The 20,687-nt window shown below is 42.6% G+C and overlaps 2 protein-coding genes across 2 annotated transcripts in view; both read right to left on the bottom strand.

The window, feature by feature from the left end:
- Positions 1-1,073: 1,073 nt before the first annotated feature.
- IL22RA2 (interleukin 22 receptor subunit alpha 2) lies at positions 1,074-6,211 on the bottom strand. Its single transcript, XM_015858429.2, has 5 exons — positions 5,874-6,211; positions 4,810-4,960; positions 4,162-4,340; positions 2,979-3,148; positions 1,074-2,513 (listed from the first exon to the last, which is right to left on the bottom strand). The coding sequence occupies exons 1-5, from the start codon at positions 5,986-5,988 to the stop codon at positions 2,358-2,360; spliced, it is 771 nt and encodes a 256-aa protein (XP_015713915.1). The 5' UTR covers positions 5,989-6,211; the 3' UTR covers positions 1,074-2,357.
- Positions 6,212-15,634: 9,423 nt separating this feature from the next.
- Positions 15,635-20,687, bottom strand: part of IFNGR1 (interferon gamma receptor 1) — a 13,920-nt gene continuing 8,867 nt past the window's right edge. Inside the window, exons 6-7 of the mRNA XM_015858419.1 lie at positions 20,341-20,456; positions 15,635-17,069 (exon numbers count right to left, since the gene is read on the bottom strand). Coding sequence (XP_015713905.1) covers positions 16,569-17,069; positions 20,341-20,456 — 617 coding nt within the window. The 3' untranslated portion in view covers positions 15,635-16,568. The remainder of the gene's footprint in view (positions 17,070-20,340; positions 20,457-20,687) is intronic.

Here is a 20,687-nt window from a genome sequence, read left to right as displayed (position 1 = left end):
CCAGCTGCTCAGATCTGGAACTCAACTAGCCTCATTTCCCAAATAAATGTACCTGAATTAAGAAACTGTGCAATAGGGGCACAGTAAAACCACTGGAAGAAGTGGGAGAGGAGTAAATAGGGAAGTGCTGAGAAGGAAACCTCATTTTATGGACTAAGTGTGTGGACATGGTTAGATGCTTGAAAGAGTGGTTGTTCAAATACATCGTGTGCTAGAATCAGAAGGTGGAAATGTTTACTATGTGATGTCTTTTTTCATTTTGTTATGGGCACGAGTGACCAGCGTTCATTTACTTAAGCATGGCCTCCTGCCAGATCCCTGCTGCTGGCATCCTGCTGCTGCTTTCAGCAGTGCTGCTTGTAGGTGAGGTGCTGATGACAAAAAGCAAAAGATAATCTGAGTGGGGTGTAAGTGAACTTGAAGTCTGTCACTAAGAATTAACTAAACCACCTCAGAGTCTGTAAATTAAGGGAAAAGTGGAGAGCAACTATGAAAAGCCCTTTACCCAAGGGCTTTCTTTGCTTTCTTATGCCTGGCCTTCTCTCACTGCCTCATAAAATTCCCAATAGTAGAAAGATGTTAAGTATTAAGATTGTTATTAGTTACAGACGTAGTAGAACTGGCAAAAGCCACTTCCCCCCTCCGTCAGTGGCTTAGTGTGTGTGTATTCAGATCTTTCCCACTAAAACTTTTCTCTTGTGAGACAAAGACAAGGAGGAGTTGAATCACTGGAAATCAAAGGTGATGAACAGTGTTTGTTCATCATGTACTGTTTAAAATAGAGGTCTCTTCCCTTTAACTGTCTGTCATTAACTGAAAGCAAGGATCTTTTCTGTTTCATTTTACATGATTTCCTGTCTAATTGTGTGCTTGTTTCACTTCCAGAAATGTTACACTGAGGACACTATGAAGGCATAGCACTGGACACATGTATCTTAAAGGTCTTCTAATTCACTTTCTTCTACAACCTTCATTATAGAAGTTATAAAGTGTTTGAAACTTCTAATTCATAAATCGTATTTTAACTCCAAGTTTTAAAATAGAAAACCATAGAAACAATCTTAGACGTATTTCCACAAGTGCTTTTCACATTTTATTTTATTTTTTATTACAATACAAAACTCTTTGCTCTGTAAACGCAGATACATATTGTCTTAAATTGTGCTATAGGGCATACAAAGAATCTCTGGGATTTGTGTAACATCAAATGATTGGGATGCATTAATTGTTTAATGCAGCAAGGTTTAATTTAAAAAGCATCCACATATGTAGTCCAGCCATTTTCTAGACCCCAGATGCTGGTTTACAGCTGGGCTTGTAACAGGAGGCAGCCTCCACCATTATCCCAGTAACTGGGAAGAGAAAGAACTGCTGCTGCAGTGCATGTTTAAGCTGCATGCTATGGACTTCAACTGAAGATGCAATACATGCCCTTTGCCCGCACTCCTCCTATACCTCTGTAGGCTGTTCTGCTCTTACCAGAGCTTTCAGGCTTGTACAGTAGAGGGAAAACCCTTCATCAGTTGGGAAAATCAACTAGAAACAAGCTCCTTAGCCTGAACTATTGACTGTATCTCAAGGAAGACTAACGTTATGCATCACATTATGAAGCAGAAGGAAAATCTGTTACAAGAGGCACCCAGGAGCACAGGCTCAAACTCTGAAGATTTCCTGGTTTCCCCCCTTAGAAAGGACCCAAACTTAAGCTTGCTGTTGGCAAGGTCACATATGTCCTCATAAGCTTTGCCCTTGGCACCTGCAAGTCAGGATGAATAATAAATCTCTCTGCTAAGCAAGTGATACATGAATATAATACTTTGATCGAGATGAGTAAACAGACTATTCAGACCAGCTAATTGAAATAACTCTTGCATTTTGGCTCATGGAAACTCATGAAGTTTGATAAACGACTCATTTTTAAACACATAACACCTGAATAATGGCCATTAAGTGAGGACGGGTACATTTAGATTAAACACACTGGGTAAGTCCCTGGAGAAGCTGCAGCAGAATTGCCTGTTAACAAAGCTGGAGACCACTTGTTTTCCTGGTTAATAATTGCTTGACAGCAGTAAAAACTGATGAAACAATATTATGCGTAACCGAAGAAAGGGAAGAAGGAGGCATTTCTGAGCACTCTGACAGCATGCAAGTTATTATCCACACCATTCTTCTAACCTTTTTGGGTGTATCATTCTCATCTGGAGTGGAATGAGCTGAGAAGATGCAAGAACTCTGGAAAATGATTCCCTGTGGGACAGCAGTATTTATGTTACCTTCTCCTTTTAGGGAAGGGGTGGCCGGCTGTCACTTTGTTGCATCCTCTCTGGCTCTGGCTTGTGGCGATGGCTGCCTGTTCACAGCAGCACGATGCACCGCCTGCTGCTGTAGGCACTGCTGCGGCCCAGTGCCAGCACTGATGTTCTAGCCACGATGCAGTAGCTGACTCCCAGCTTCAGATCTTCTATTTTGATCACCTTGTCTTTTCCTTCATACACCAGCACTCTGTGTTGCTTCAGACAGAGGGAGGAGAAACAGCTGGTCATGCATGTTGCCCTGGCAAGTGTGTCTATGACTAAGCTGGGAAGGATGGAGAGTTCAGAGCAACACATGCATTTGCATTAAGTCAACAACATTAGCTAGCATTAGTTATTTATGTGCCAGTTTTGGTGTTGTTTTCTTTTCTTTCTTGAGAAAAAAAAAGCCACCCCAAATTGCCGTAATTTCCCAACTGTTTCAACTAGGGCTTAGATTCTGAAATAGTACACCAATGGGAACAAAGAAAGTGGGGATGAATTACAGCCCAGTTCAATCAAATTCAATTCCTGAAAAATAAGCTTGCTTTGTGTTTAGATACTTACACGGGCATTTACACTCTTGCAATCCTAGAGGGCTGCTTCAGCTGTAAAAGGGAAGAGTGTGCCCATACTCTCTTGGCTTTCCAATGGTAAAGAGTTTATATCTGAATATGCACTTACCTCATCTAGCAAGTTGTTAATTATGAAAACTTGGTACTGAAGATCATAATAATTTGTCATTGGTATCGTGCTGCCTCTCTTCCTTCTATAAGCCGATCGTGGAGCCTGGAGCTTTATTTTTATGAATTTGTTGCTGTGAACCACCTTTATTGTTGGAGGTCCTATCATAGCTAGGGGTATAAACAAAGCTGTGAGCATGATTATAGCACGCTTATTAATAACGATGCACAGAACAGAATGCTTTGGATTTTTTGCCTTTGATTCTTTTTCTTCATTTTTTTTTTTTCTGCTGTCTTGAGCTGCAGAAATGTTTGAACCATTTCAGGTCAAGGACACAGCTTCAGTCATTCTTCTCAGAACTTGTGCAACCTGCTTGGTTAAACACAGCTGGGGTTTCACATGGTTCCTGTGTACCCCTGAAGGCAGCGGCTACCCCACATCTTCTTAGGAGGATGTGGTGCAGGGTAAGGTGAGCTGCTGCTGCAGCAAGATGCAGCTCTAGCTCAAAGCGTGCAGTCTTGCCTACACAGGACAAGTTATTTTGCACTTCAGAGCCATAGAGTGACCTGTGTTAGTATCTACACTTCAGTTTTACATTGATCAGAGGGGAAAAAAATGGATAATATATGGAAGTTTAGTGGTAGGTACACTGACACTGCTCGCTGTTCTAACAGTCCTGCAGTCCTGTGCACTATGGTCTTACAGTGGCTGTACTAACTAAAAGCTCTGTGCATGTCCTTTCTAAATACACCACTGTCAGGAAAATACATGTGAGAAAAACGCATGCATGTGAGAAAGCTGTAGGCTATGCAGCTGCCTTTTCTCTCCTCCCCTTTCCCTCTAGCAGAGAACATTTCCCTCTTCACACTGTGCTCAATCCTTCCAACAGCCCCTGAAACTGCTGTGAATATTTTACGGAGTTCCATGCCTTGAGGGAGAGGTTGAGTGGAAGGGAGCCAGGCATTTCTGGTCCCCTAATTGTACACAAGGATTGGTTCAAGTGTGGGAAAAGTTATTTTATCACAACACTTCCCCCGAGAGTTGTGGACACACGACTTCTTTCAGTACAGTTTTCTAGCTAGAAGGGTATCACTTTTGACAGCAGATTGGGAGCAAAAATGCTGTGCTCCACACTGCAGAAAACCCAGCCCCATGATCAGAGAGCACATGTGTTTGCACTTACTTTCTCGCCAGGGAGTGAATCTGCAGCTGAGGCTCCAGTCGGATTGCACACCATCCAAAGCAGCTTGTACCCTCCCATAGTAGGGCTCATAGGCATCAGAAGTCTCCTCCGTCAGGTCACAAAAATGGCTCTGAATCCCCCAGCACTCCTCTTTGTTTTGCCACTTGCTTTGCCCATACCTGTGAGGAAAGGAGGAGCAATTCAAGCCCCAGCTACTGCCAACCAGATCTATACAGACTTGTAACAGTCTGTTCCCCAAAGGAACCTAAGGCTCTTATCCTGTGAGGTGCTGGACCAGATGTGATGGGGACAGGAGCAGGCCTCCCTTATAGAGTAGGCCCCTCTGAGGAACAGGTCCCAGCACCACACCGTGTGGCACAGCAGTCCACTGAAGCCCTGACTGTGCTCCCACAAGGCTGACACTAAGGTGCCATGACGGTGTATGTCACGTTGCTAGGCACGCCTGACCTCCATGTCCTTCAGGCTGCTCAGCTGCACTTTACAGGCTTGTGATAAGTGCAGGGAGCTGGCAGCAGTGAAGGACAAGGCTGTGCCCCAGGTATCCTTTGGCAACTGAGAGATCCCTTTGGCTTGCCAAGCAGGGATGGGCTGCTGGATGAGGCATGCTGGACTTCCCCTGGCACTTACACTTTATACTGCACAAAGTAGAGCGTGGTTTCTCCCTCTCCAGCTCTCCCAGGCTGCCAGCGCAGGGTGTTGTTGAAGTTCAGTGAGTAAAACCATACCTCCCGTGGCTTGATTGCATCTCGCAGGTCTTGATTTTCCAGGACTAAAGTGGCTGCAAATAGTAAGAAACAGTGACAGCACACATTTCCCTCAGTCAGGCACCTCTGCATCCAGGCACACACTGCTCGTGTGGTTTCAGGCTAGCAGCCGGCGGGGAAGTTAAATCTGGGTCTCATGTTCCAAACTTTCCGTGTTGCAGTGAACAGATGTAGAAGTTACAGACCACAGCCAGGATTGTGAAAGGAACAAATGGTGTTGTTTTTTTCTTCTTCTTTTTCATCATTGAATTTACTGCCATGAAGGATGCCCAGTGGACAACCCAGTGGACAAACCCTTCTGATCAGCTCCCAGAGCATGCAGTACACAGCTGCGCCAGTAGTTAAAGGTAGGTGCTCTGTCCTTCCTATCTCAGACTTAGACTGCAGGGACTATAGTTTAACTATGGTATATAGTATATGGTCACTATGTTTTAGTGGTTACCATAGCTGCGTTTGTTGGTTCTTGCCTAATAAAATAGTATGACATTCGCTGCTTTTCCCATCTGAACTGACTGAAAAAGCTGTCTGACAGTTTTCAAGATAAGCTGCTTCCAAACTGAGACAGATCCAGGTGACAGAATCAGTTAACATGCACTGAAGCATCGAAATCCTAACAGACTTCTGGATTTCATGACCCAGCTGACTTCATATACCTGCAGTTTTATCTGTGGTATATCTCACAACCAGAGATTCCTGCAAACTGAGCTGAAGCCGGTAACAGAACTGTAAGTAAATGCGATGAACGTTACACTCATTTTAGCTGCATTTTGAAAAACAAAATGAAACTAATTTGGAAATGACAGGACTTATGAAACCAGCCTCTGTATCCAGAGTTTTCCTGATTTGCCCAGCTTTGAGAGCAGACCCAGCACACACCACCACCCCTACACCCTCCAGGTGGGAAGAGAATTGAAAGCCTTTACTTACTGCTTATCTTGTCCTGCAGCAGGTGCATCAGAAAGCAGAGGGAGGAAAGCCTGATCCCCCTCATGCTTAGGAGAGCAGCTCCATGACTGAGAGCATCTCTTTTCCTCTTGGGCATGTCTTATGAGGAAGTAATTATTAAAGTGACTTCCCTATTTATAAATTCCCTGTTGTGGCTAGGTGGGAAATATATTAGTTGTTCTAAATTAAACGTAAGCAATCGCTCTTACTTGGAAGCTTCACTCACTCTGAAGTTTGGAACTAATTATGAAACAAACCAATGAGAAAAATGTGCTTTTTTCAGGGACTAATTCCCAAATGTCTGGCAATATTGCTTTATCCCAAAAATATGTCACACAAACTTGCCTCTTTGCTCTGCTATGATATTGTTTTTCAGCTTGCCAGTCACTCAGTGCCGCAGAACACAAAATCTTGCTGCAATAGCACAAAACAGTAATGGGATGTAATCTGGGTGGCCTGTCTTGGGGTTGAACACAACAATGAAGGCTGTCGAAACATTCAGTGGAGGATGCCATGTAGGAACATGTCATCAGGGGGACATGGGGACATGAAACTGCTGCACTTATTGCTGGGTGGTTGGAGGCTGCAGCTGGCTGAGCTCAGCCCACTGGTCAAAGTGCCACTGCCTATCTGACACTGTATGCACCAAAGCAACTCTGAATGCTGTACCACTGGTATGTGCATCCCATGGTCCCAAAACGGGCTGCTGGGCTTGCGATAAAGTGATCTCACTCTGTGCTGGTAGATGTTTTATTGCTGTGTGTGCCAGCCTGCAGGGGGCCAGTTGTTGCCCGGTGGGTGGTATGGAGAGCTTGGTCATGCTGAGTGCTGGCACACTGGGTATCCCAGCATGAGCCGGGTGCCCTCATCTCCTGCACGCCCACATCAGTGGGCAAGAAGAGACAACCCAACTGTGCACAGTGTGGAGCAGCACACAATAGTAATGCCCACCGATAAATAACCAGTGTGGAAACTGCTTGGTTGCAGGAAAAGGGCATCTCTGTCTGCAGAAACAAAAACTTACCTAATCCCTCATCTTGGCTTTGGGAAAAAGGCAGAAGCAAATGTTGCCAGAATGAAATAAAAAGTGTAAGTTATTGTGCAAACTAAGGTGTTTTTTTCATCAAAAGGCATTCGGTTGCGGTAGGCAAATTAAATACAACCTAATCAAGAATCTGGCCTTGGTGACATCAACTGAGCACATGCACATTATAGTGCGAGCACTGAATTTGCAGCGGGCACATTAAAACTGCAGGTGTGTAACTGTGAATGGCTACTTACCACAGTATGGGATTAGCTGGGAAGGAATGCAGAAGAAAATCAAGGTAGAAGGTAGAGAGGCAATTTTGGCATTGCCTTCTGGGATTTTTTTATCTCCATTTCCCAAACACATTTTCAAAATTCAATGACTTTAAGAATTTCCCCTCCACACACACAATGAGTATTTCATCACGTTATACGAGCTCAAGTGCGGGAATAGGGGATTTTTATGAACTGATCACTGAGCTGAAATGCCATCAAATTTTAGTCACGCCTGTCACAGGTTGTGGTTGTGTATTTACTTACTTGAATTGTATCAACACACCTTATCGGGACCCAAGTGCGGAGCTTTGCTGGAATCATTGCCGGCACCAGGTTCTCCCACGACAGCAAAACCTCCCAGAGCTGGGATTGGGTGGCTGCATGACTGGGGCCAGGAAGGCTGCCCCTTTGCTTCTCCCTTCCAAATACTTGCAAATTGCTGTGGCTAAATGGGGAAAGAAACACCTGGATCGTGGAAAAGATCAGGGCTTCTCACACAGCACCAATAGTGCTTGTTCTGTAATTGGGCCTGGCAATGTGATGCAATCTCTTCACATAATTTCACCATTTTTGAAACACCCGCTGATAATCCCCATGTTTTTAGCATCTGTAACATTTTCTTTCTCATTATCTTCAATCATGTCTCCCCAGTGCTCTTTGCAACAAAAGCAATTACATTCTGGTGAGTGGCAGCTGCACACACCCATATAGACGTACTTGTCTTGAGTGCAATGCATCTATAGCACTTTTAAATAAATGGGAACACTTAAGAAACAGTATTGCTTAAGAATACTTCTAATGGAACTCACGAAGAAATGGAAAACGAAAGCGTTCCTTTCCCCAGCAGCATCCATGTTAGTGCTTACTTACACTGTAGCATTTGCTTTGACCCAAGCCTTTGTGACAGGGCAGTCCTGATGCTTCTGTGAACAGACAGAGCTGAGAGCACAAGAATTTTTTCATTCCTGGAATAAAAAGCTCTCTAAATACTGGGCAAATTAAGTTCTTCCTCTTAAAGTCTGGCTATTGCCACACAGAGGTGAAAGCTGAGTACCTTCTTGCTGGAAGCTGCCTGACTCATCCCGTCTGATAGCACCACCTTATTGCTTTATTTTATCTGGAGCAAGATGTTCCTGACCACAAGAGGAGAAAATGTGACCCCAGAAGGGCTCCTCCCACAACCATCTCTACTGTTGGGTACAAGTCTGCATGCGGGTTTCATGGACTCAGACCCATGGGACAACCTCTCTTGGCTGGGGTCTCTGGAGCTCAGCTTGTCCAATCTGATGCTTCAAGCTGGGTTGATAGCACATATAACCATTGGGAGCCCTTTCCTCACACATCTAATCGGAATTCCCCTGCTGCAACCCATGACAGTGGCTTTTTGTGTTCGGGTTGCAGGTCTCTTAGCAGAACCTGCCCATATTTTCTGTAAGTGCCCCATTCATCCAGCTGGAAACAGCGCTGAGATCCCCCCAATCCACCTCCCTGCCTCTTCTGACACATATACAGCAGCCCTTCATTGCCTTAATGGAGACTTTGAACATGAATCATAAGAAACAAACAACAACAACAAAGAACCATCCAAGCAAAAAAAAACCCACACTAACCACCCACAGCCAAGCAACGGGGACTTTTATTTCTCAGCCCTTCGGGGAAGAGGCATTACATCACAAGAGCTATTACAGAAAAGTTTCTAAGGAAGTGAGACTGACTTTCTCTGTACACTGTGGGTATTCATTGCTTCCTGCCCACAGGTGTGAACTGTTCACCTCTCGCTGTCAGTGGGCTTGGCTCAACGTTTGGGAGATTACAGTATAAAATGCCAAGCGTCATTTCTGCACCTTCACAGTAAGAAATGTGAACATGCTGAAGGCTCCCTCTGTAGCAAGTCCTTATTTGCACTTAAATATTTATCTAACAACATGTGAGACACTGCCTAGCACCAGAACATTAGTAACCAACACCAAAGTTCACTCACTGTAGAGAATGTAAATACAAAAATGGTACAAAGGCTGTTCTTCCATTAACAAGTTTCTTTAATGAAGTTGACTGTTTCTCTTGTTTGCCAAGCCTTATGGTTTTTTTCCTACTACTAAAATACTTCAGCTACTTTTAGCACACGGATAAAAGACCTGGGTTCTGTCAGCTTGTGGTTCCCCTCCCAATGCACCCGTAAGCTAAAGCCTATCAGCAGAGGAAGGTGGAGTTACTATTGCATAGGGTTTATTGTTTGCTTTAGTTGAAGCAATGTTAGAAGTGGAGGAAGCATGCTGGGTGATCGCTTGGCCAGCTGAAACCATAGATTAGGTGGGAGAGGCAAACATGGTGCATGCTGCCTTTGTCCACCTACCAGAACAAAGAGGGATGAGCTCAAAGCAGGCAGTGCCTGCTCCTGCTCTTTGCTGCACTGCCAGAGGCAACACCTGAACTCTCAGCTGTGTGGGCAGAAATTACAGAATGATGAAAGCTGGAAAAGACCTCGAAGACCACCAAGTCCAACCAGCAGCCCACCCCCACCATGTCCAATGACCACATCCTCCAGTGTCACATCTACACTGTTCTCAAACACCTCCACCCACAGTGACTCCATCACCTCCCTGGGCAGCCTGTGCCAATGCCTTTCTGAAGTTTTCTTAATATCTGACCTGAACTTCCCCTGGCACAACTTGATGCCACTCCCTGTCATCCTATCATTGTCACCTGGGAGAAGAGGCCAACCACCACCTCACCACAACCTCCTTTCAGGCAGTTGTAGAGAGTGATAAGGTCTCCCCTGCTCTTGCTGGCTGCACAGTTTCTGATACAAGCCAGGACGCCATTGATCATCTTAGCCACCTGGCACACTGCTGGCTCAGGTTCAGCAAGCTATTGTCCAGCATCCCCAGATCCTTTGTCACTATGCAGCTTTCCAGCCTCTCTGCCCCAAGCCCGTAGCATCACACAGGATTTTTTTGACCAAAGCACAGGACCCAGCAAGGACCCATGCTTTTTGTGTAGGCTGATTTTGGAACCCTCTGTCCTTTTCAGGCCAGTGGCTCCTTCATTACACTGTGCTGTTAATTGCTGACAATCACAAAGTGGCTTAATTCTGAAGCTAAGGTCCATAAGCACCACACCTCCCAGCCTGCAGATCAGCCCTGTGCTCATCCTTTGGCTTCGCAATAGGGGCTCCCCATCATCTGGAGAGCGCACGCTAGAACGGAACTCTTCTAACGACCTTCAGCACCGCTACTCCCGTAACAGCCCTGCCCGCGAGCACCCGAGTTTCGCAAGACTTTTTATTTGAAAACAAAAGCACAGCAACAGTGCCTCGTGTGGATACAAGTCTCCATGCACCCATGAATCTGTGCAGGGAGCTTTTGGGATGTGATCTTTCACGCTCAGCGGAACTGGCTTCCATGATGCTCAGGGGTGTCTGAGCTCAGTGAACACAGAGGAACCGTAACCTCACTAGTGGGCAGTGGGGAGGCATGGGGGAATAAGGAAGGGCAGCTGGGAAGAGCCTGGGTGGGAGAAGAGCCTCATTTGCTCCTCTGTTCACTGCTCTGCACACACCTACTGCCACATCCAGAAGGATGATGTGGTGAAAGAACTGCACTCTATTTTAAATCTGAAGTGACTACATATACATATACAAGGGTACTCTTGAAGGGGCATAACCTTACTCAGTGTGTGCTACTCCAGAGATGTCAGCACAGGAAGGAGCTGAGTCAGACCTGGCACTGCCACTGACTGCTCCACTGCGTGCACGCTGCAAGTGTCTGACAGCTTCAGGATTAGCTCTGCAGAACACAGCAAGCTGGCTGGGAGATGCTTTTGGCTTGTTCACTCAATTATTGCTCTGTTTGCAATGCATTTTCTCTTTTAAGATGTGCCTGGACAGTAGGAAATCAAGTTTCAGCACAAACAAATAAGAAATTAGCTTTTGGCCCGAACACAAATGGGCACGTTTAAAAACAAGCTCAATCTGTCCAGCCATGTTCCAAAGGTGTGACTCTCTGAGCTGGAAGCTGCACGAAAAAAGCACTATTCGTAATGTTAAGAAATTACTCGAAAGGAGGAATTTGGATGGAGGGAATAGAAAATACCTCGAAGTGGCAAATTCTAGATTTGCCGATCAAATGAAATCAAAACTCTGTTTTAAATTCTATTGGGTAAATGAGCATGACAGCAACATCTGATTTCCAAGATACACATCAGAGTGTACTTGTTCACCATTAAAGAGTAAACAATCCATATCTTAGAGCTTCCTGTTTATTTGAGCTTCAAACAAAGGTGCTTGCATGAGTTTCAGGGAAACCTGGCTTTCCCCACTCTGTAGCAATGAACCCATTTGATCAGAGAGTCACCACTGACCGTAGTTTCACTCACTCTTGAGAACAAACAAGCAGCAGCCCTGGTTTAAAATGTATTCTACATACTAATACACCTGGTAAGTAGAATACAGTAATTGCCTGTAGTTAGACAGACACCCCGATGCTGTCTATTCACTTTCAGTAACGCTCAAGCGCACGCTGTGTACAGTGAGTCAACTGAGCACACTTCAAAAGCAGACCGAGTCTGCGGCACAGAAGCTGACAGAAGGAAAAAGGAGAGCACACACGCTTGTCTTTTCAGATTTTTTAATTCCATATACAAACATTTTCAATGCATTTGCACTGGTAATAAAACTGAGACAGGCTCACTGCAGATGGCTTCTGGAGATAGGAAGACTTGGGTTAGACATGAAGAAAATGCTTTCTAAGGATGACAAATGTTCAAGCAGATTTTCTGGTGGTTTTGTGGAGTCTTCAGGTAGATGTGGAGGTGGAACAACGCTGATCTGGGAAGATGAACAAACTGCAGACCTGTGGAGGTGCCACACAGTCTGCTGCCTTGCATCCATTTAGAGAACACAGAGTGCAGGAATAAATATGGACTTTCTATTTAAAGGACTGAATTTTTAAAAACCAGACTTAAAATAAAAACCTATGCAGGTCACTATAGGAAATCTGTATTTTGGGTTCAGTAATGCAGAAGATCACAGAATCACAGAATTGTAGGGGTTGGAAGGAACCTCCAGAGTTCATCAAGTCCAACCCCCCTGCCAAAGCAGGCTCCCTACACCACATCACACAGGTAGGCGTCCAGGCGGGTCTTGAATATCTCCAGAGAAGGAGACTCCACAACCCCCCTGGGCAGCCTGTTCCAGTGCTCGATGAAAAGGTGCATTTAAGATAAGACACGCTGAAACTACTAACATGAATTAAGTGCAATAACTCTATTCACTAATACTGAACTGTTTACATGGCACCATTTCAGAGTAGTCAGTTATTTCAACTCTTAGTTGAGAAAAATGGGTTTTTGCATTGATCACTTATTTCCCAGAATTCAAACTAGTGACGGATTACACACAAACTTATCTAAGCAACCCAGGTGCTATATTTGGATTTCACAGATGCCAGATTTGTAAATGACTATCTCTAAGCTACATTATTTATGCAGAAAAAATCATAAATCCAGAACATTTCATGCTTCTGCACCAGCGCAGAAGACTGCAGCAATACTTTATTGGAGGGGAGTTGGACCAGATGACCTCTAAGGGTCTCTTCTAACACAAACCACTCTATGACTCTAACTATAGAGTATAAAGCCCGACAACATCTGTGCAAAAAGGATGGTGAAAGCAGCTCTTAGAGAAGCTGCGAGGCATTAGCCCCAAAGGCTGCGATGCACATCTTTTTACAAAGAACAGAATGTTCTGAAAGCTTAGACTCCATCCACTCCCAAATCACCTGTAGGAGACAGGAAGAGATGGATGTTGAGCAGCCACAACAAGAGTAAAGATCACCCAAGACAGCTGAAAGTGGTAAAAACTTCCCTGTTTGTCATACTGAATAGCTGATATTTGATGTCAGTAAGCAGCATGTGTGTTAAGTGCTTTTGACCCTGTAAGTGTTAGGCTTCTTAATATCCACTGTCAAGGTGCTATAAACAAATATTTGGGAGCTTAAGCTAACTATGCCTTCACCAAGAGAATATGAGCTTATTCATTTCAATATATTCAATGGATAAATGAAAACATGTAGCTAAATATTACGTATACTACCTTCAAAACGACATGGCTCAATTTTTTTGGTACTGTAGAGCTGCCAAAGCAACACTGTGGCTGGTGAGGCATTTCCATGTTCCTTGCTCCAAAAAGATTTCACACTGCAGCTGTTGGGAGCCAGATCATATCCTAGCAGCAATACTGTCATGAGCTTGCTCTGTTCTTAAGTCTCTCTCAACGTTCCTGCTGGCAACTGCAGTAGAAAGGCCCAGGGGATATAAAGCCCTACTGGCCCACAGAACATCTTGAATGATCCAGAAAGAACATGTACAAAAGAGTGGTGGGGAAAAAAAACAAAACCAGAAAGAAAAGAACGAGGTCACTTGGTTTGAAGACACATCTGCTTGCTCTCAAAACAGGCAAAAAAAAAAAAAAAATAAATAAAAATCCACTTTTCTTCCAGCACTGCAGCAAAAATTTCACAGAAACACTTTTCCAGGATAGAAAATACCTGGGGAGCTACTCTGTTCACACGGACCCATGATGCCGACCCTCAGGCAATGATTTTTCCAGCAGTGCCAGGGTACCAATAAGGAGTTCAGAATGGAAACCTCACATTTCCAAAAACTTACATGCTTGTGACAGTTTTGAGGCAGACGCGCTAAATGGAACATCTACAACAGCTGAGTTTTGATCTCCTTGGGGGACAGCAGCGGTTCAGGATGAAGCTGAGAGAAGGAAAATAAGGTGCCAGGTATGCTAAGCTGAAATACGCTAAGCGTTAGTAAAGTAAAGAGTTACTCAACAAATTAATATCTGATCACAACCTTCCTTCCCAAAAATAAGCTAATCCAACAATTTCTAAGACCCTGCTTTTCCCTTCTGAACCTTGAGGCAGATGTAAGTTAGATTTAGGCACTTAGCTAGAATTTATCCAGTCCTGAGGTATTCCTGGCAGTTCCTATTTATAAACAAACAAACAAACCCTGAAAGAAATGACACTGAAACAATGAAAGCACCATGAAGCTCTGCACAAAACATCTCCTTGGCAGAACAGACTGCTTGAAGTACATGTCAGTGGTGAACCATGCCATTAACTGATAAGCCAGCTTAGCTGAAGGTTCAGCTGCAAGTTACTTCTAGTTTTTAAAGCTTTTGTGTAACACCAAGAGTTGTTCTCTTCATGTCTGCAGTAAAGATGTCTACACATTAGTGGACGCTGGGCAGTAATTTACTTGCGGTGCCCTCTGGGAACTCAAACCAAACACGACAAAAATCAACTTACCACAGGGTCTCACTACACTTGACTATAACAAAGGAACAAATCACAGCCAAGTAACACAGAAATCTTTCTAGCTGGGTTCTCCATTATACCATAATTACAGAATTCGCCTGTTTGATTTGGTTCTTCCCAAACTACTAATGGAACCGTTATCTTCCTGTGAACAGAGAAAGGGAAAGTTAGCTATTGTCTTTAAACCTTTGGGAATTGAGCACATGCAGTTGTGGTTAATGTCAGTCATCTGCAGGAAAGAAAGCAGTCCAGTAGCTGCCATGTAAGTTTTACATCAGGAATACTCACACCACCAAGAAATGTATGGACAAAAGTACATCTTCCTTTAGAACAGCCTGCTGTAACAAGCAAACATTTCTGATATACCCATAAAAACAATCTTTTAAAACAAAGACAGTTTTCTATATGCACTACCATAAGCCTGTGTTTTACTACCTGTCAAAATATCCCTTTTCTTTGAACTAACCTTTGGTAAGTACCACCATAAACATTTCCTACAAACATTAAATAAAACCACCACCAAAAGCGGACTCGTGGGCAAATAACTGGTTTGTAGGCATCAGACTTACAAAGTTTTTAAATAGAAAAAAAATATAAAATTCACATCTTTTACTTCTCGAAATTATAAACTTGCACGACAACATCCAGAGCAGATGACAGTGATTTAAGAACTTTAAATTATCACACTACTTTTCAGTTGTCTTGAGACGTATTTCAGTGTATTTTCAGTTTGGTGTAGTTCCTATGGGGGAAGTTCTTTACTGTGAAAGCAGGAGAGGTGCCGGAACAGGCTGCCCATAGAGGTAGAATGCCCCGTCCCTGGAGGTGTTAAGGGCCAGGTTGGATGGGGCCCTGGGCAGTCTGGTCTGGTATTAAATGGGGAGGTTGGTGGCCCTGCCTGCAGCAGGGGGGTTGGAGCTTCATGATTCTTGGGATTCCTTCCAACCCGGGCCATTCTGTGCTTCTATGATTTATGATACCTGAGTTATGTCATGAAAATTACTACCTTTCTTTCAGAAGTAATGCTGGTTTCTATTAGAAAACCGCACATTCTTCTGAGATTTGGGAAAAATCTGCTCTGGAAGAAGATATACATTTTTATGTCTTTGGAAAAAACATTTGGAAAAAAACCTCCCCTCTTCCCAAAGAATCTGTGTAACTGCATGTGCCTGTTACACGCTTCTTTCTTTTCCTCCCATCACTCCCATAAGTACCAGCTAGTATGCTTGTATGGGAGCTACCAAAAATGCAATATTTCCACAACATACATAGGCAGCTGGATGCAGCCATACAGAAACTTTAAAGAACAGCTTATCATTTCACAAGACTTGTGCTTTGAAGTTAAAAAAAGAAAAAAGAAAGAAAAAATAGGTTTAATGTTTACTCACTGAACTGTGCTAAGTAATGGCTCTGGTACACACCTGCAGTTGCAGAAAAGAACATAAACAACTGGTTCTTGGCCAAGGAATCAAATGCTTAAGCGACATAGGAAAAAGCTCCTGGTACATTCTTACTCAAAGGAAATACTAGGATTTCCTAGTACCCTTCAAGCACTTCAGACAATGCAAATATAAGGAAGAAAATACCTTCCAAAAAAAGGTGAATTTTTCTAGCACATCTCTGTCATAACCAAGGACTCATTAAGCATTTAGTTCATTAACTTTGAAAAGTATTTGAAACAAAAGGAAAGAGGTGACACGGCAGCTCTTTTTTTACACTCCCCAATAAAAGCTCTGCTCTTCATGGAGTACTGTTCAAACAACACAGTTATTTTGTTCAAGCAAGAAACAGTAGGCCATGTCCTACATGCAAACTGTTCTGTAAGAAACAGATTACCAGGAATTTTTCCACCAAGTTTATAATACAGTTTTCAGGCACTTCTCACAGTTCCATTTCAAGATTCCATTGCATTAAGTTGGATGCTGGCTATGATGTTTCCATCAGTACAAACACAACCTGTAGACATCCAAAACATAGCTCTGGCTCTTCATTCTCTTCAGTAATGCTGCTGTTTACAAGCTCTGGTTAAACATTCCAGCTATCCCAGTTATTCAGTTGACCTGTATGCAATCACAGGCTGTTCTTCACCAACATCTATCAACATATCTAGTGGCACATGAGGCTTGTCATAGCCAGAAAACTTGGGAAAGCTGCTTGGAATGACTGCTTGTTGAACTTCCGTGGCAGAAACCACCGGACCTGAGGAGTTACTACATACATCTGTTTGGCTACTATCAAAAATGAAATCACTTTCTTTTCCTTTATGATTCTGTTCAACATCAGAAGGTACTTCTGTACTTTCCTGCACAGAGGCATCTTCCACTTTGTCTGATGCCTCCAGAGGAGGACAAGAAGATGTTTCTTCACTGAAATTCTCAGGAGTAACAGCTTCTTCTTCCGACTCCACATTCAGCAAGGCTTCATCGTCATTCATTGATGATGGGACATTCACAGATGGGACTGGCATGATGCTTACTGCACAAATGTCTTTTGCTTCTGACCTTGATTCGAAGCTGTTGTCTGCATTCAGGTTTCTTATCACGCTGACCTTAAGTGAGGAAAAAAATATATTACTTTTACTTCCACATATCTATTAATTCAGTGGCTTTAACTTCTTTTAAGTTTAGAGCATTAAAGTTTGGAACACAGACTGAATTACAACAGATTTCAGCAGAAATTAGCAAAATGAGAATGTTGCAAGGTCAGCAGCCTGACTCCAACTATTTCATTAATGCTTTTATACAACCTTTCCAAACTGCTTTCTACCTGCAAGTATATGCGGCAAGGACCAAATCCATTTCATGTGTGTAATTTTTGCTCATTAAAATTAAAGTCATTTGAAGTTTACAGTGGGAAGAAACAGGGAAAGAAGAAAATGATATAAGAATCCTCCTCTTGAATTAGCTGTGAACATCCTTTATACCCTGTAGCTAATTTGTAATGACTAATATTTGTGGCAAATGTCTCAACCAAAAGGGAAAAGATCCTTATTTATGTCCCTTTACAATTTTCTCGCACTTCTAAAGCCTTACACCTAAAATACATGAAGAGAATGTCTTGTACTCTACAAAGGTGCTGCATCTCACAGTGCTGGCTGGGAATGCCTAGAGAAACACCCCCAAGAATAATATCAGTCCTTCTGTACAACTACATCCAAGATCTGTGTCCATGAAGAAATCAGTTTTCTATCTGTGTGGTACAAGACACTTCTGTTCCATAAAAGAAGGAAGCTACACAAAGGAAAAATCCTTGCAGGCTTCCTGGTAGCAAAGGTTCTTTGAGAGTCACTTAGTCATGGATTTACAATGCAATTTAGCAGTGTACGCCTTCATTATTAGCTTTGAAGAAAAGAACGGACCAATCTTACAATTACTGTAATGATACTCAAAGCACCTCCAGGAAGAAGTGCAATTAAGATATGGGTTACTATCTAAAAACAAGTGTTCACCATAAGCGAGTTAATATTTTTCCTTTGTGCATACTACCAGTAACAGGCAGCACTGTCAGCTGTTTTACTCAGGGCTTGTCCATCTACACATTCCCACCAACTTTCAGGAGCAGGTTTTCTGGAAGAGCATTTAAAAAGTCTATTCCAAACCGTGGAAATCTACACAGACTGAAATCTACACAGCCCTTGCAAGGTTTCACAACAAATTAATGCTGGGTGAATGTGCAAGTAGGAAACTACATTGATGCCCTCTAAGTGTCCATAGGTAAAAAAACCCTTCATAAATGTTAATGAAACAACAACCTTTTTTTTTAAGACAGTAATTATTTCTGCCAAATACCATCAATGAAATCTACAGAGACAAGTAATTACAGTTTCTTCAAATCAAAAATACATATAATGTAATCCTAACAACCAAAAAATCCAGTCACAAATTGACACTATTTCTAAATGCTATGCAAATACACTGAGAGAACACAACATGTCACCCCTTCACACTCAGAAAAAGCACCAACAGCTTGCAGAAAAGCTGACTTAAGCATGAGATCAAAATGCAATTGAATGCTTTTTGATGAGGCTTTGCCTTATGGAGTTAGTGTGTTCTCTTCCTACTAAAACATTTTCCACCATTTAAAGATAAGAGACACTGAATAAAACATAGTAAAGTTTAAGTAAACTAAGATGCTGCTTCCACGTGCAGGACAAGTTGGAATGACTGAAGACCATGACTGAAAGGAAACAGCCTCTTGAAATACTCTTTGTGAGGTAACTGAATGAAAACAAATGAAAACAAATAGGTCTCTCTGCAGCTACACAGGTGAAACGTCAGATTACTGTCACCAAGCAGTATACCAGCATCAGGAATGCTTGTTAGGAATCTGTCCCATTTCACCACATTTGTATTTCTTGCGGGACCCTGCTATGAACAAGGGTGTTTCAAACATTGAAACTAACACTTTCTCTAATGGTAGCAACCATTCTATGTCCACACCGAATGATCTGAACGTGACTGATATAGCATTCTTAAGAGATCCTAAAGCAGCATCACGACAATGTTATCAAAGCACTCGTGATCTAAATGACAACAATTTTCTCTCCTTATTTGCCTGTATGATCTCAGAAGCTAAGACAGCCTTCTGGTGTAGAATTTCAGCCTCCTGAAAGTTGCTCAAATGACCTGATTATATGGTATTTAACTGAAGCAGATCACTGGAAGGCTGCAGACTTACAGCGGGACATCTTGCCTACAGCCTTCTGACACATGGAAAAACTCTTGAGATGTTTCACTCTCAGACAAGACCAGGTAAAGCACAAAAGTTCAGTAACAGATGCCTGCAGAGATAACTCTTCCTTCCATCAAAACTTACTCATATAAATTATTGCTTGCATTAGTTATTCATTCAATTAATTACTATACCTGCCAAGATACACATTTGATATGATTACCATTTAAGAATTACTACTACCTCACACAACAGTTCTTGAAAATTGTTTCAACTGCTATTGGTTGTTCAGCTGTTATAACTAACAAGACACTGTAAGGACAGTATAATGATACTTGCCAGATATTCACTCCTGCTTGACAAGAAAGCACAGAGGCTTCTACTGCTCTTCAAGCACTCTGCAGACAGCTTTCAAGGCAGAGCTGACCCTCTTCCCTGTAACTGCTCACTGCGAGAACCGATTTCCCCAAGCACTTTTTCCTCTCTTTTCCTACAGTGTTATTACTTCTTTTTTTTCAACTTCTTACTCTGCACATCACTAAGAACACTGTAATAACTCAGCAGTATTACAATATTACCATGTAATGAAGGAATCTCATGCACATCTAGTGACAGGACAAAAGGCAGCGGGCACAAAAATCAAACATATGAAATCCTAACTGAGCATAAGAAAACAATCTCTTACTGCAAAGTCTTTAGAACCCTAGAATAGGTTGCTGGGACATGTTGTAGAGTCTCCTTCCCTAGAGATGTTCAAAACCCCAGGGGGAGAAGTCCAGGGCAACCCAGCTGAGCAAAAACAAGACTACTTCAAAAAGTATCTTGTAACCTCAGTAATTCTCGTGTCTCTGCTACGACAGTGAATACAAACATCCCTATGTACACACACACAGTTTTCGGGAACTAAGTTCTCAAAACAGATCAAGTAACGTTACTTCAGTTAAACAGTGACCAAAGTCTATTCCTAAAGCCAATATGGGACAACTGATTCTACGAGCTATCAAGACTCTTAAGACTGGTATAAATTCCGAACTTTGATGTGATCGTGGTATGAACAACCAAAACGTCCATAAAGGTGTTATTGTAATAAAAAAAAATCACCCAGTTGGAGATGAAAAATCAGACACAGATAACAAGGCTAAACTTACCAAAGATTTAGGCAGCTTTATGTTTTTCTTCCTTAGTTTCTTGCAGCCGCAACCTACTGTCAAAATTAGTCCCACAGCCACTATAATTGTACATACAGTTATAGCAATTTGTGCACCTAGGAAGGTAGAACAAATTCCATTAAGAAGTTTGGAAAATAAATACTGTACCATTTAGAAAACATGTAAGTTTATCCTATTAACTTCCATAAGAATTGCTGCACATAACCTTTGTGCAATAATGAAACATGAAATTTTCCACAAGGCAGAATCTCCATCTAAACCTAACAGGACTCCACTAGTCTAATTTCCCTTAGTTTTCCCCCTCAATCACATTGCTCTTCCTGTGC

The sequence above is a fragment of the Coturnix japonica genome, chromosome 3 (assembly GCF_001577835.2).
Source record: "Coturnix japonica isolate 7356 chromosome 3, Coturnix japonica 2.1, whole genome shotgun sequence".
In the NCBI taxonomy this organism is placed as follows: domain Eukaryota; kingdom Metazoa; phylum Chordata; class Aves; order Galliformes; family Phasianidae; genus Coturnix; species Coturnix japonica.
This window is presented reverse-complemented; position numbering and strand designations above follow the sequence as displayed.